This window comes from Nycticebus coucang, chromosome X (assembly GCF_027406575.1).
Source record: "Nycticebus coucang isolate mNycCou1 chromosome X, mNycCou1.pri, whole genome shotgun sequence".
Classification (NCBI taxonomy): domain Eukaryota; kingdom Metazoa; phylum Chordata; class Mammalia; order Primates; family Lorisidae; genus Nycticebus; species Nycticebus coucang.
Window position 1 is genome coordinate 181,706,054 of NC_069804.1, and position 12,915 is coordinate 181,718,968.

A 12,915-nucleotide genomic window follows, 5' to 3' on the forward strand; every position below is an offset into this window, starting at 1 on the left:
GAAACAGATAAAATAAATCACTCATGAGGAAGAATCAGCAGAATACTCCTGGCAACATGAAGAACCAGTCCAGAGCAACCCCTCCAAGGGACCATGAGGTAGCTACTGCAGAGGATTCCACCTATAAAGAAATGTTAGGAATGACAGAAAGGGAATTTAGAATACACATGATGAAAACAATGAAGGAAATGATGGAAACAATGAAGGAAACTGCTAATAAAGTGGAAAATAACTAAAAGGAACTCCAAAAACAGAATCAAATAAGACATGAACGATATGAAGAATATAGAAAGCATATAGCAGAGCTGAAGGAACTGAAGCAGTCAATTAGGGAACTTAAAGATGCAATGGAAAGTATTAGCAACAGGGTAGACCATGCAGAAGAAAGAATTTCAAAGGTAGAGTACAAACTTCTTGACATAACTCAGATGGTTAAAGAGGCAGAAAAGAAGAGAGAGAAAGCAGAACGTTCACTGTCAGAATTATGGGACTTTATGAAGTGTTCCAACGTACGAGTTATAGGAATCCTAGAAGGGGAAGAAAAATGCCCCAGAGGAATGGAAGCCATACTAGAGAATATTATAAATGAAAATTTCCCAAATATCACCAAAGATTCTGACACACTGCTTTCAGAGGGATATCGGGCCCCAGGTCACCTCAGCTCTAACCAAGCTTCTCCAAGACACATTGTGATGAACCTGTCCAAAGTCAAGACAAAAGAAAAGATTCTGCAAGCTGCCAGGAGTAAGCGCCAGTTGACCTACAGGGGAAATCCATCAGAGTGACTGCAGACTTCTCTAATGAAACTTTCCAAGCAAGAAGACAATGGTCATCTACCTTTAATCTAATTAAACAGAACAATTTCCAGCCCAGAATTCTGTACACTGCTAAGCTAAGCTTAAAAATTGATGGAGAAATCAAATCATTTACGGATATACAAACATTGAGGAAATTCGCCACAAGAAGACCAGCTCTACAGGAAATACTTCAACCTGTTCTACACACTGACCATCACAATGGATCAGCATCAAAGAACTCAGAAATTAAAGAACAGAGCCCAACTTCCACACTGATGCAAAAGATAAAACAAAGCAATGGACTCTCACAAAATAAGATGAATAGAATACTATCACACTTATCAATTATCTCAATAAATGTTAATGGCTTGAATTCCCCACTGAAGAGACATAGATTGGCTGACTGGATTAAAAAACACAAGCCAGGGGTGGCGCCTGTGGCTCAAGGTGTAGGACGCTTGCCCTATATGCCGGAGGTGGCAGGTTCAAACCCAGCCCTGGCCAAAAACCAAAAAAAAAAAAAAAAAAAACACAAGCCATCCATTTGCTATCTGCAAGAAACACAACATACCTGGCTTCAAAAGACAAATTAAGACTCTGAGTCAAGGGTTGGAAGACAATTTTTCAGGCAAATGGAATTCAGAAGAAAAGAGGAGTTGCAATCTTATTTTCAGATACATGTGGATTTAAAGCAACTAAAGTCAAAAAAGACAAAGATGGTCACTTTATATTGGTCAAGGGAAAAAAATACAACAAGAAGATGTTTCAATTCTAAATATTTATGCACCCAATTTAAATGCTCCCAGATTCTTGAAACAGACCTTACTCAGTCTGAGCAATATGATATCCGATAATACCATAACAGGGAACTTTAACACTCCTCTTACAGAGCTGGACAGATCCTCTAAACAGAAATTAAACAAAGATATAAGAGATTTCAATGACCCTAGAACAACTGTGCTTTGATAGATGCATATAGAACACTCCACCCCAAAGATAAAGAATATACATTCTTTTAATCGCCCCATTGAACATTCTCCATAATTGATCATATCCTGGGATACAAAACAAATATCAACAGAATAAAAAGAACTGAAATTTTACCTTCTATCTTCTCAGACCATAAGGCACTAAAGGTGGAACTCAACTCTTACAGAAACGTTCGACTGCACACAAAGGCATGGAAATTAAACAACCTTCTGTTGAATGACAGATGAGTGCAGGAAAAATAAAACAGGAAATCATTAACTTCCTTGAGCATAACAACAATGAAGACACAAGCTACGAAAACCTGTGGGATACTGCAAAAGCAGTTTTGAGAGGAAAATTTATCACTTTAGATGCCTACATTCGAAAAACAGAAAGAGAGCGCATCAACAAACTCACAAGTTATCTTATGGAATTGAAAAAGAAGAACAATCTAAGCCTAAACCTAGGAGAAGAAAAGAAATATCCAAAATCAAATCAGAGATTGATGAAATTGAAAACAAAAGAATCATTCAGAAAATTAATGAAATAAGGAGTTGGTTTTTTGAAAAAATAAATAAAATAGATAAACCATTGGCCAGACTAATGAGAAATAGAAAAGTAAAATCTCTAGTAACCTCAATCAGAAATGATAAAGGGGAAATAGCAACTGATCCTGCAGAGATACAAGAGATCATCTCTGAATACTAGCAGAAACTCTATGCCCAGAAATTTGACAATGTGAAGGAAATGGATCAATATTTGGACTCACACCTTCTCCCTAGACTTAGTCAGGAAGAAATAGAGCTCCTGAACAGACCAATTTCAAGCACTGAGATGAAATAAACAATAAAAAAGTTTCCAACCAAAAAATGCCCTGGTCCCAATGGCTTCACAGCAGAATACTATCAAACTTTCAAGGAAGATCTTATTCCTGTACTGCAGGAATTATTGTAAAAACTGAGGAGCAAGGAATCTTCCCCAACACATTCTATGAAGCAAACATCACCCTGATACTAAAACCAGGAAAAGACCCAACCAAAAAGGAGAATTTCAGATCAATTTCACTCATAAATATAGATGCAAAAAATTCATATTTTGCATATTCATGAGTGAAGAATATAGAGTAAAGTATCTCAAGAATGGAAGAAAAAGTATCTCAACTACTTTGATATATTATCTAACTCCAGTAAGATTTGCCCATATCATAAAATCCCAAGACCAGAGATGTTGGCGTGGATGTGGAGAAAAATTCTCAACAAAATCTTAGCCAATAGATTAAGCTTATCATCAAAAAAGTCATACATCACGATCAAGTAGGTTTCATCCCAGGGATGCAAGGCTGGTTTAACATACGCAAGTCCACAAATGTTATCCACCATGTTAACAGAGGCAAAAATAAAGATCATACGATCCTCTCAATAGATGCAGAAAAAGCATTCAATAAAATCCAGCATCCTTTTCTAATAAGAACACTGAAGAGTACAGGCATAGTTGGCACATTTCTAAAACTGATTGAAGCCATCTATGACAAACCCACAGCTAATATTTTACGGAATGGAGTAAAACTGAAAGCTTTTCCTCTTAGAACTGGAACCAGACAAGGTTGTCCACTGTCACCTTTACTATTCAACACAGTGCTGGAAGTTCTAGCCAATACAATTAGGCAAGACAAGGAAATAAAGGGAATCCAAATGGGAGCAGAGGAGGTCAAACTCTCCCTCTTTGCTGATGACATGATCTTATACTCAGAGAATCCCAAAGACTCAACCACAAGACTCCTAGAAGTCATCAAAAAATACAGTAATGTTTCAGGATATAAAATCAATGTCCACAAGTCAGTAGCCTTTGTATATGCCAGTAACAGTGAAGATGAGAAGCTAATTAAGGACACAACTCCCTTCACCATAGTTTCAAAGAAAATGAAATACCTAGGAATATACCCTGTTTCCCCGAAAATAAGACATCCTTCGAAAATAAGACTTACTTACAGGAAAGATAAGATGTCCCCTGAAAATAAGACCTAGCGCATCTTTGGGAGCACACCTTAAAATAAGACACTGTCTTATTTTTGGGGAAACAGGGTACCTAACGAAGGAGGTGAAGGATCTCTATAAAGAAAATTATGAAATCCTCAAAAAGGAAATAGCAGAGGATATTAACAAATGGAAGAACATACCATGCTCATGGCTGGGAAGAATCAAAATTGTTAAAATGTCCATACTACGCAAAGCAATATACAAATTTAATGCAATCCCTATTAAAGCTCCACTGTCACACCTTAAAGATCTTGAAAATATAATACTTCTTTTTATCTGGAATCATAAAAAACCTCGAATAGTCAAGACATTACTCAGAAATAAAAACAAAGCAGGAGGAATCACGCTACCAGACCTCAGACTATACTACAAATTGATAGTGATCAAAACAGCATGGTACTGGCACACAGAGAGGTAGATGTATGGAACAGAATAGAGAAGCAAGAGATGAACCCAGCTACTTACTGTTATTTGATCTTTGACAAGCCAATTAAAAACATTCAGGGGTGGAAAGATTCCCTATTTAACAAATGGTGCTGGGTGAACTGGCTGGCAACCTGTAGAAGACTAAAACTGGACCCACACCTTTCACCATTAACTAAGATAGACTCTTACTGGATTAAAGATTTAAACTTAAGACATGAAACTATTAAAATACTAGAAGAAAGTGCAGGGAAAACTCTTGAAGTAATCCGTCTGGGTGAATATTTTATGAGGAGGACCCCCCTGGCAATTGAAGCAGCTTCAAAAATACACTATTGGGATCTGATCAAACTAAAAAGCTTCTGCACAGCCAAGAACACAGTAAGTAAAGCAAGTATATAGCCCTCAGAATGGGAGAAAATATTTGCAGGTTATGTCCCTGACAAAGGTTTAATAACTAGAATCCACAGAGAACTCATACGTATTAGCAAGAAAAGAAGAAGTGATCCCATCTCAGGCTGGGCAAGGGACGTGAAGAGAAACTTCTCTGAAGAAGACAGGCACACGGCCTACAGACATATGAAAAAATGCTGATCATCCTTAATCATCAGAGAAATGCAAATCAAAACTACTTTGAGATATCATCTAACTCCAGTAAGATTAGCCCATATTACCAAATCCCAAGACCAGAGATGTTAGCGTAGATATGGAGAAAAGGGAACACTTCTACACTGCTGGTGGGAATGCAAATTAATAGATTCCTTTTGGAAAGATGTTTGGAGAACACTTAGATATCTAACAATAGACCTGCCATTCGATCCTGTAATTCCTCTACTAGGTATATACCAAGAAGACCAAAAATCACATTATAAAAAAGATAATTATACCAGAATGTTTATTGCAGCCCAATTCATAATTGCTAAGTCATGGAAGAAGCCCAAGTGCCCATCCATCCACGAATGGATTAATAAATTGGGGTATATGTATATTATGCAGCCTTAAAGAAAGATGGAGACTTTACCTCTTTCATGTTTACGTGGATGGAGCTGGAACATATTCTTCTTAGTAAAGTATCTCAAGAATGGAAGAAAAAGTATCCAATGTACTCAGCCCTACTATGAAACTAATTTATGGCTTTCATATGAAAGCTATAACCCAGTTATAACCTAAGAACAGGGGGAAGAGGGAGAGGGAGGGTGGGGGGGAGGATGGGCAGAGGGAGGGTGATTGGTGGGATTACACCTGTGGTGCATCTTACAAGGGTACATGTGAAACTTACTAAATGTAGAATATAAATGTCTTAACACAATAACTGAGAAAATGCCAGGAAGGTTATGTTAGCCAGTGTGATGAAAATATGTCAAGTGATATATAAAACCAGTGTATGGTGCCCCATGATTGCATTAATGTACAGTTATGATTTAATTTAAAAAAAAAGGTAAAAAAAATAAAAAAATGGAAAAAAAAAAAAAAAAAAAAAAAAAAAAAAAACGAAGCCCAAACAACTCAATGAGGGAAAGGATAGTTTTGTCAACAAATGGTGCCAGGGAAACTGAGTAAAATAAAGAATGAAGTTGGATCCCTATTTCACACCATATAAAAATTAACTCAAAATGGAGCAAAGTCCTAAACATAAGGGCTAAATCTATAAACCTCCTAGAAGACACAGGAAAACATCTTCAAACACCAAGGTATGATCCATAAAAGAAAAAAAACTCATAAATTGAAATCATAAAAAATTAATAATTTTATTCTGCTAATAGCAGTATGAGGAAAACACAAGCCACGAAGTAGGACCAAATGCTTGTAAAACCACGTATGTGATAAAGGATTTGCATCCTGATTATATACAGAACTCATAAAAAGTCAGCAATAAGAACATACACAACCTAAATTTTAAAATTGGCAAAAAATGTGAACAGACTTCACCAAAGAAGAAGAAAATAAAAAGATGCTCAACATCATTTTTCATTAGGGAAATGCAAATGAAAACAACAATAAAACCCCAGGATACACCTGTTAAAAAGTCTAAAATTCAAAAGGTTGACAGTACTAATTGCTGGTAAGGATGTGATAAGAATTCTCATTCACTGCTCGTGGCAATGCAAAATGATACGGCCGCATTGGAAGACAATTTGACAGTTTACTATAAAGTTAAACACAGACTTGCCCTGTGATCCAGTAGTCATACGCCCGAGTATTTACACAAGTGACTTGAAAACTTACATCCACACAGAAACTTGTATGTAATGTCTATAAATGTTTCCAGCACCCTTATTCAGGTTCATCAAAAACTGGAAAACAGTTGCCCATAGCTCAGTGGGTAGGGTGCTGGCCACATACACCAGGGCTGGGGGGTTCAAACCCAGCCTGGGTCTGCCAAACAACAGTGACAACTACAACAACAACAAAAATAGGCAGGCGTTGTGCCAGATGCCTGTAGTCCCAGCTACTTGGGAGGCTGAGGCAAGAGAATCACTTAAGTCCAAGAGTTGGAGGTTGCTGTGAGCTGTGATGCCACAGTACTCTACCAAGGGCGACATAATGAGACTCTGTCTCAGAAAATAAAAAAAAATAAAAAAAAAAAAACTGGAAACAACCAAGATGTTCTTCAACAGGTGAATGGACAAACACTGGTTAATTCAGGCAATGGAATATTATATGGTGCTAGTGATAGAAACAAGCTAGCAAGTTCTGAAAAGAAAAGGAAGAACTTCAAATGTATGTTACTAAGTGAAAGAATTCTGGAAAGGACACATACTGTATGACTCCAATTATATGGCATTCTAGAAAAGGCAAAATGAAAGAGATGGGCCAGGCGAGATGCCTTGCAACCTGTAATCCCAGCGGGAGGATCATCTGAGGCCAAGAATTTGAGACCAGAGTGCAACAGAGTGAGACCCTGTCTCTACAAAAACTTTAAAAAAATTAGCCAGGTGGGTGGTGTGCACCTGATGTCCCATTTATTTGGGAGGCTAAGGCAAGAGGATTGCTTGAACCCAGGAGTTTGAGGTTACAATGAGCTAGGATGACGCTGCTACACTCCAGCTCCAGTGACACAGTGAGACCCTGTCTTAAACGAACTACAGAGACAGTAAAGAGATCAGATCAGAGTTGAGGGAGGGGCAGTGGCTGGCTACCAAGGGGATGCATGGAAGACCTTAGATGGTGATGGAACTGTTCTGGATGGTGTTTGGGTGGTGGACATAGAACTTTATGCAACAGTCATAAAACCCATAGAACCATATACTGCAAAGAGTGAAGTTTAATGTCTGCAAGCAAAAGAATAAAACAAATCATCAATTAGGTAGGGGGAGGAATCCCAGGGTAGAAAGTAGACCGTGGCAAATGAAGCCAACTCCATGATAAACAAGTGGCCATGCTTATGCTGAGTGGTTGAGGGAGAAAGGAAGAACTGACCGAAGTAATAATCACCCTGGAAAATGTATTGTGACTGGAAACTGTAAGGTAAAGACCAGAGTCACAAAACAAACACCAGACTCTAGTTGGTAAAGTTGTTTCTAATGGGCGTGTGGACGAACAATTCTTACACTGCTATACATGTATTTCTGAAGTGAACAAGAAAAGAAATGTGTGATAGATAGGAGCCAGGGTAAGCAAGAAATAAACCCTTTGGTACGGGATTACAATTGGAGGCATAAATATGGAGTCATGTATAGGTTAATATGACTACTAATGGTCAAATAGAAAAATAATTATGGATGTGCATGTATACACGATGTTATGTGTTGAATGTTTGTATCCTCTCCCCTAGATTTGTATGTTGAAATCTTAACCTCCAATGTGATGATGTTAGGAGGAGGGGCCTTTGTGAGGTCCTGAGGGTCATAATGGGATTAGGATCCTTGTAAAAAGAAACACCAGATTTTGCCCCCTCTCTCTGCTCTCCACCATATGAGGACACAATAAGACAACAGACCACAGAATCAGGACTTTCAGGAGACACTGGATCTACCAGCAACTTGATCTTGAACTTCCCAGCTTCTAGAACCATGAGAAATAAACGTCTGTTGTTTAAGGCACCCAGTCTATAGCAATTTGTCATAGCAGCCTGAACTAAGAAACACTGGGTTAGTATATAGACATATATTTCTAAACTATTTCCTACCTCTGCCTGATTAGATGGTCTACAAGTAGTGATATACACCACACAATGAATCCACTCCGATCTTGGTTTCTAGTACCATCCTCTTCCCCAGGAGAAGGGAACAACATACTGCACTGAACACCCAAGGAAACAGATACAAGAGGAGGCAGGGTTTAGGGGAAGTAGTGAATGTCACCAGTGAGTGAGTCTGACAAGGCACAGGAGGAAAGAATATTAAGGAGGACAAGGCGACCATCAAAGTCAAATGCTGTACAGGTCATGCAGACCAGAGGGCTGAGACCAGCAGGAAGTCACTGGGAACACGGCAGCAGTAGGGGCTCGAGTGCGTTAAGGTACAGATGACGGGACTAGGCACTGGCAATGAGGAGTTGAAATTTATTAGCCTCAAGTTTCTCAAAGTGCTTGGGAACAGAGGCTGTTGGCAGACATGGGGGTGCAACAAGAGTCCATGCTAGGCAGGAAGGCGTTAAGGGTGGAAAAGGAGGGCTCACAGGCCACCTTCTCAGGGAAAGGCAATAGGACCTATTGATGAAATACTGAGACAAAGTATGGGGCTCCTACAGGGGCAGCAAAAATGTTTTCCTGAGGAAAAAATCCATAACTGAGAACATTACTTCAGAAATAAACTCTAAAAGTATAACTGAGTCTACGTACCTAAGACCCAAGCCTGGAAAATGCATTAATTAGTATTTCCTTGGCTGCGGCTTATCCAAATGTGCTGTTTTGCCTTTGTTCCCAACAGGCTGTTGTGTAAGGGACAGTGTCTGAGAATCCCGCTGTGTACCTATTGTGCCTGTTTCAGTTTCACACTTGTCCTTTTTCCAGGACCCCTTTTATCTTCATTTACTGACACCTATAATGACAGACAGTATAACTTAAGCTAACAAGTGAGACTCTTTACGACAGAAGTTCAAATATGAGCCTAATTAAAGAATTTCCTAACACTTCTTCCTTGCTAAAGCACGCACTTTTAATAAGGAAAAGTCCCTGTCATGTCATTCAGACTTTCACTCACGTGTGCACTTACACACACAACTACTGCCCTCCTCCCACCATCTGCAAATACCATTTGTCACCCAGGAGTAATTGGCTAATTTGCTGGGTTTGCCCTTTAAATGTTCCATGTTCTCCTGACACCTGTGAGTTTCATTTAGAGGCTTTTTAGAGCTTTTTACTAGAGATGACACTACCTAGAAAGGTGTTCCGAAGGACACATTTGACCATGGTTCCTTTAATCAGAAGAGAACAGTGCTCCCACATGAGAGGTAATAATTCTTGCGAGAAAGGAGTAAATGCTCATACCGCAGCCAGGTCTGTGGGAGCACATCAGGCTTACAACCCAGGTACACCCATAACTCATAACGCTTAGCAATTATAACAGCAACTTGCCGTCAACTTACCAGCACTGCAGGTTATAACCAAAGAGCTATAACCACAGCTTCTCATTATAACGTGTTGCTCCAACAACTGCAAGTTAAAATACTAAATTTTAAGTCTGGCTAATATTCCCTCCCTCTGTACCATATCAGATCTTGATGTATTCTATGCCAAAAGGCTTAAATCTTTCTTAGTTTTTGGGGTCCTAAAGAGATTTGCCCTTGAAGAAGACATGACTATCCAGGGGCAGCATAAGGGAGCCTCTCTGTGCTGAGGGAACACTTCTGTCTCCTGACTAGTAGTGGATACTCAAATCTACACGTGATGACATTTTGTCGACCTACATGCACCTGCCTACATCTGCCTGAATGCATGCAAACTCTGATGAAATCTGAATAAAGTCGTACCTGACTTAACAGAATTCCCCCCATGTTGATTTTCTGGTTTGGACAATGCACTGTGGTTATTCAAGGTTGTCATTAGGGGAAGCTGAGTGAAGAGTACACAGGAACTATTTTTTTAACTTCGTGTGAGTCTTAAGCTATTTTAAAATAAAGAGGTATTTTAAAATTTATCTGACCGGCTATTGGTCTTTTAAAAATACTCTTATCATGATAACATTGTTTACTACACCCATCCCAGAAAAGACAGGCTTTCCAGATTGAGAGCTGTTCTCAATGTGTCCCTGGGCCTCCAGTCATTATAATTGGTGCTACCTCAGCAGACAGGTTTTTGCCAGCATGGAAACATTAACCCATGCAGTACCTTGGCTCAAGGAACAGCAGGGGAAACATGTGACTTTTCCAAGTGGGCTTATAATTCTCCCCTGAAGCTGCACAACACACATCAGTTCAAGTGAACCCGATTTGCGAGCTGGCCTGTCTGGGAACTACCTCTGACTTCCCAGAGGCTGGGTAAAAATGGCTCAACTAACCCGGTTGTTGCAAAATCACTTTTGTAATCTGTGTAAGGTGTATGTTTGAATGAATGAATGCTCCTACCTTTATTCCTGTCAGGTTTATAACCACCACCCCCTACTATGTCTTCAAGATCCTTGTCTGAAAAACCTGGAGGAAAGAAAAGAAAACATCAACATTTTGATGATAAAAATAATTTTTCAGCAAGAAACTTGTGTTAATACTCCCCAACTTTCATACAAAATGACTGCCAGTTCCACTTGAGAATGTCCTTGATGAATTCTAAGAGGGGCCCCAAGATCCCTTCCAACTAGCATACACTCCCTCGATAATGCTCCATCACTTTGGCTGTGAGTGGGACCACAAAAAGAATGGGTATCCTGGGATTAGGTTATATTGCATGCCAAAGGGGAGGGGATTCTGCAAATGTATATAAGGTACTAAATCAGTTTGATGTTGCATTCATCAAAAGATTATCCCTGGTGGGCATGATTTAATCAAGTGATCCTTTAAAAATAGGTTTAACCCTTCCCTGATCTTATACATAAGAGGGAGCAGAGTGTTTCTCTCCTTTCCTTTCCAACCCCATTCTCTCTCTCTCTCTTGCTGATCTTGAAGAAGCAAGCAGCTATTATTTCTACAGTTGCAAGGAAATGTACTCTGTCAACAACTACATGAGCTTGGAAGAAGCCAAACCTAAGATGAGACCCCAACCTCCAATGAGACCCCAGCCATGGTCAATACCTTGACTGCTGCTGTATGAGATCTTAAATACAAAACTCAGCTCAGCTGTCCCTGAACACCTACCAAAAGGAAATTGTGAAATAATAAGTGGGTGCTAGCTTAATTTGCTGAGCGTCTCTTAATTTGTTATGCAGCAATAGAAAACTAATAGGAGCAAAACAATTATTAAATTTACTAAAGCTCAACCTTTGAGTACCTGTCTTTTCATATTTTATGTGATGAAATAGAAATCAATGCTTAAAGCATTTATGTTGCAGACCAAAGTATTAGAGTTGACTTACTAAAAGCACTGTGTGATTATTCCAGTCTAAGTTGTATTAGCTGCTTTGTGTCACAGAAGACCACTTTTATTAAACAATGAATGATGGACAAAGTAGAGTTTTGTCAACTTGAATACTTGCCAGATTTCTGCTTGAAAATAAATGAAATGAGCTCATCAATGAAAACCACTGATGGTATTTTTTGCCAATGATAAGATGGCAAGTAAAAACTAGTATTTTGAAAAAGCTATTATCACAGCTGTGAGTTTAATAGCTCCCAAATACTTACAGACTTTTTCTAATGAGATGGGTCAAGACATAAATACATGTGACTTTTGGTTTTGCATAACGAAACATGACATTACTTGGAAGCTCAAAAAACCTCAGGATACCAATGTTGCCAAGTGACTGAGGTACAACATTACAAGGCTGTATATGAGTAAAAGGACACATTGAAAGGGCTACGGAGTCCCACGGAACGAAATGAGGAAAGTTTGCCCATAAAGTTGCACATTGCACACTGTACCCAACCTGTAAGGGACAGCCACTGGTTGAGTTTTGGTGTCCTATCAAAGAGTGCCCACACTGATCTGAAAAGTTTATTAAAATATCTCTCCCTTCCCCCACTACATATGGGCGTGAGGCTAGATTTTCTTCATACATTTGAACCAAAATGTCAGCCCACAACTGAACAGAGACATGGACTTGAGAAGCCAGCTGTCACCTATGGAACCAGACAGAGAAATTTGCAAAAGTAGAAAATAATGCTTCTCTTCTCATTAGATCATGTTTTTCTCTTGCGAAACATAGTTATTTCTTGTAAAAATATGTTATTTATGTGAAGAGGGTGGGGTTAGTGTTGTTCATTTTAGATTAATAAGTGTTTAAAGGTCTTTTCAATTTAAGTCCTAAGATATTGAGAGGGTGACCCACATCAACAAAAGCTCTTGAGATCCTCAATGATTTGGAGAGTCCTGAGACCACTGAAGTTTGAGGACCACTGTTTCAGGGTTGTCCTGTGGCTGGATGTGCCCCAAGTTCTGCCAGGTCCAGAGCGGCCCTGTGGGCTGTTGTAGTTCACGAGACAGAACCCGGCCAGGGAGCTGCAGCGCTGCCCGGTCAGTGGTTTCAGTCAGCGAGGACTCACCTCCTTCTCCTGTGCTCGGTCTCCTGCGGCCATCATTTAGATCATTTCGGTCATCTAAGGCATCAGCCAAATCAAAATCATTTCCTTCGGGGACCCCAAAATAAAAGAAACAGTCA

The 12,915-nt window shown here is 39.3% G+C and overlaps 1 protein-coding gene across 5 annotated transcripts in view; it reads right to left on the reverse strand.

Moving 5' to 3' along the window:
- CD99L2 (CD99 molecule like 2) overlaps positions 1–12,915 on the reverse strand; it is a 125,311-nt gene that overhangs the window by 18,155 nt on the left and 94,241 nt on the right. For all 5 annotated transcript variants that reach the window (XM_053579437.1, XM_053579438.1, XM_053579435.1 and 2 more), the window contains exons 6-7: positions 12,800–12,883; positions 10,733–10,798 (exon numbers count right to left, since the gene is read on the reverse strand). In XM_053579437.1, the coding sequence (XP_053435412.1) occupies positions 10,733–10,798; positions 12,800–12,883 (150 nt within the window). The remainder of the gene's footprint in view (positions 1–10,732; positions 10,799–12,799; positions 12,884–12,915) is intronic.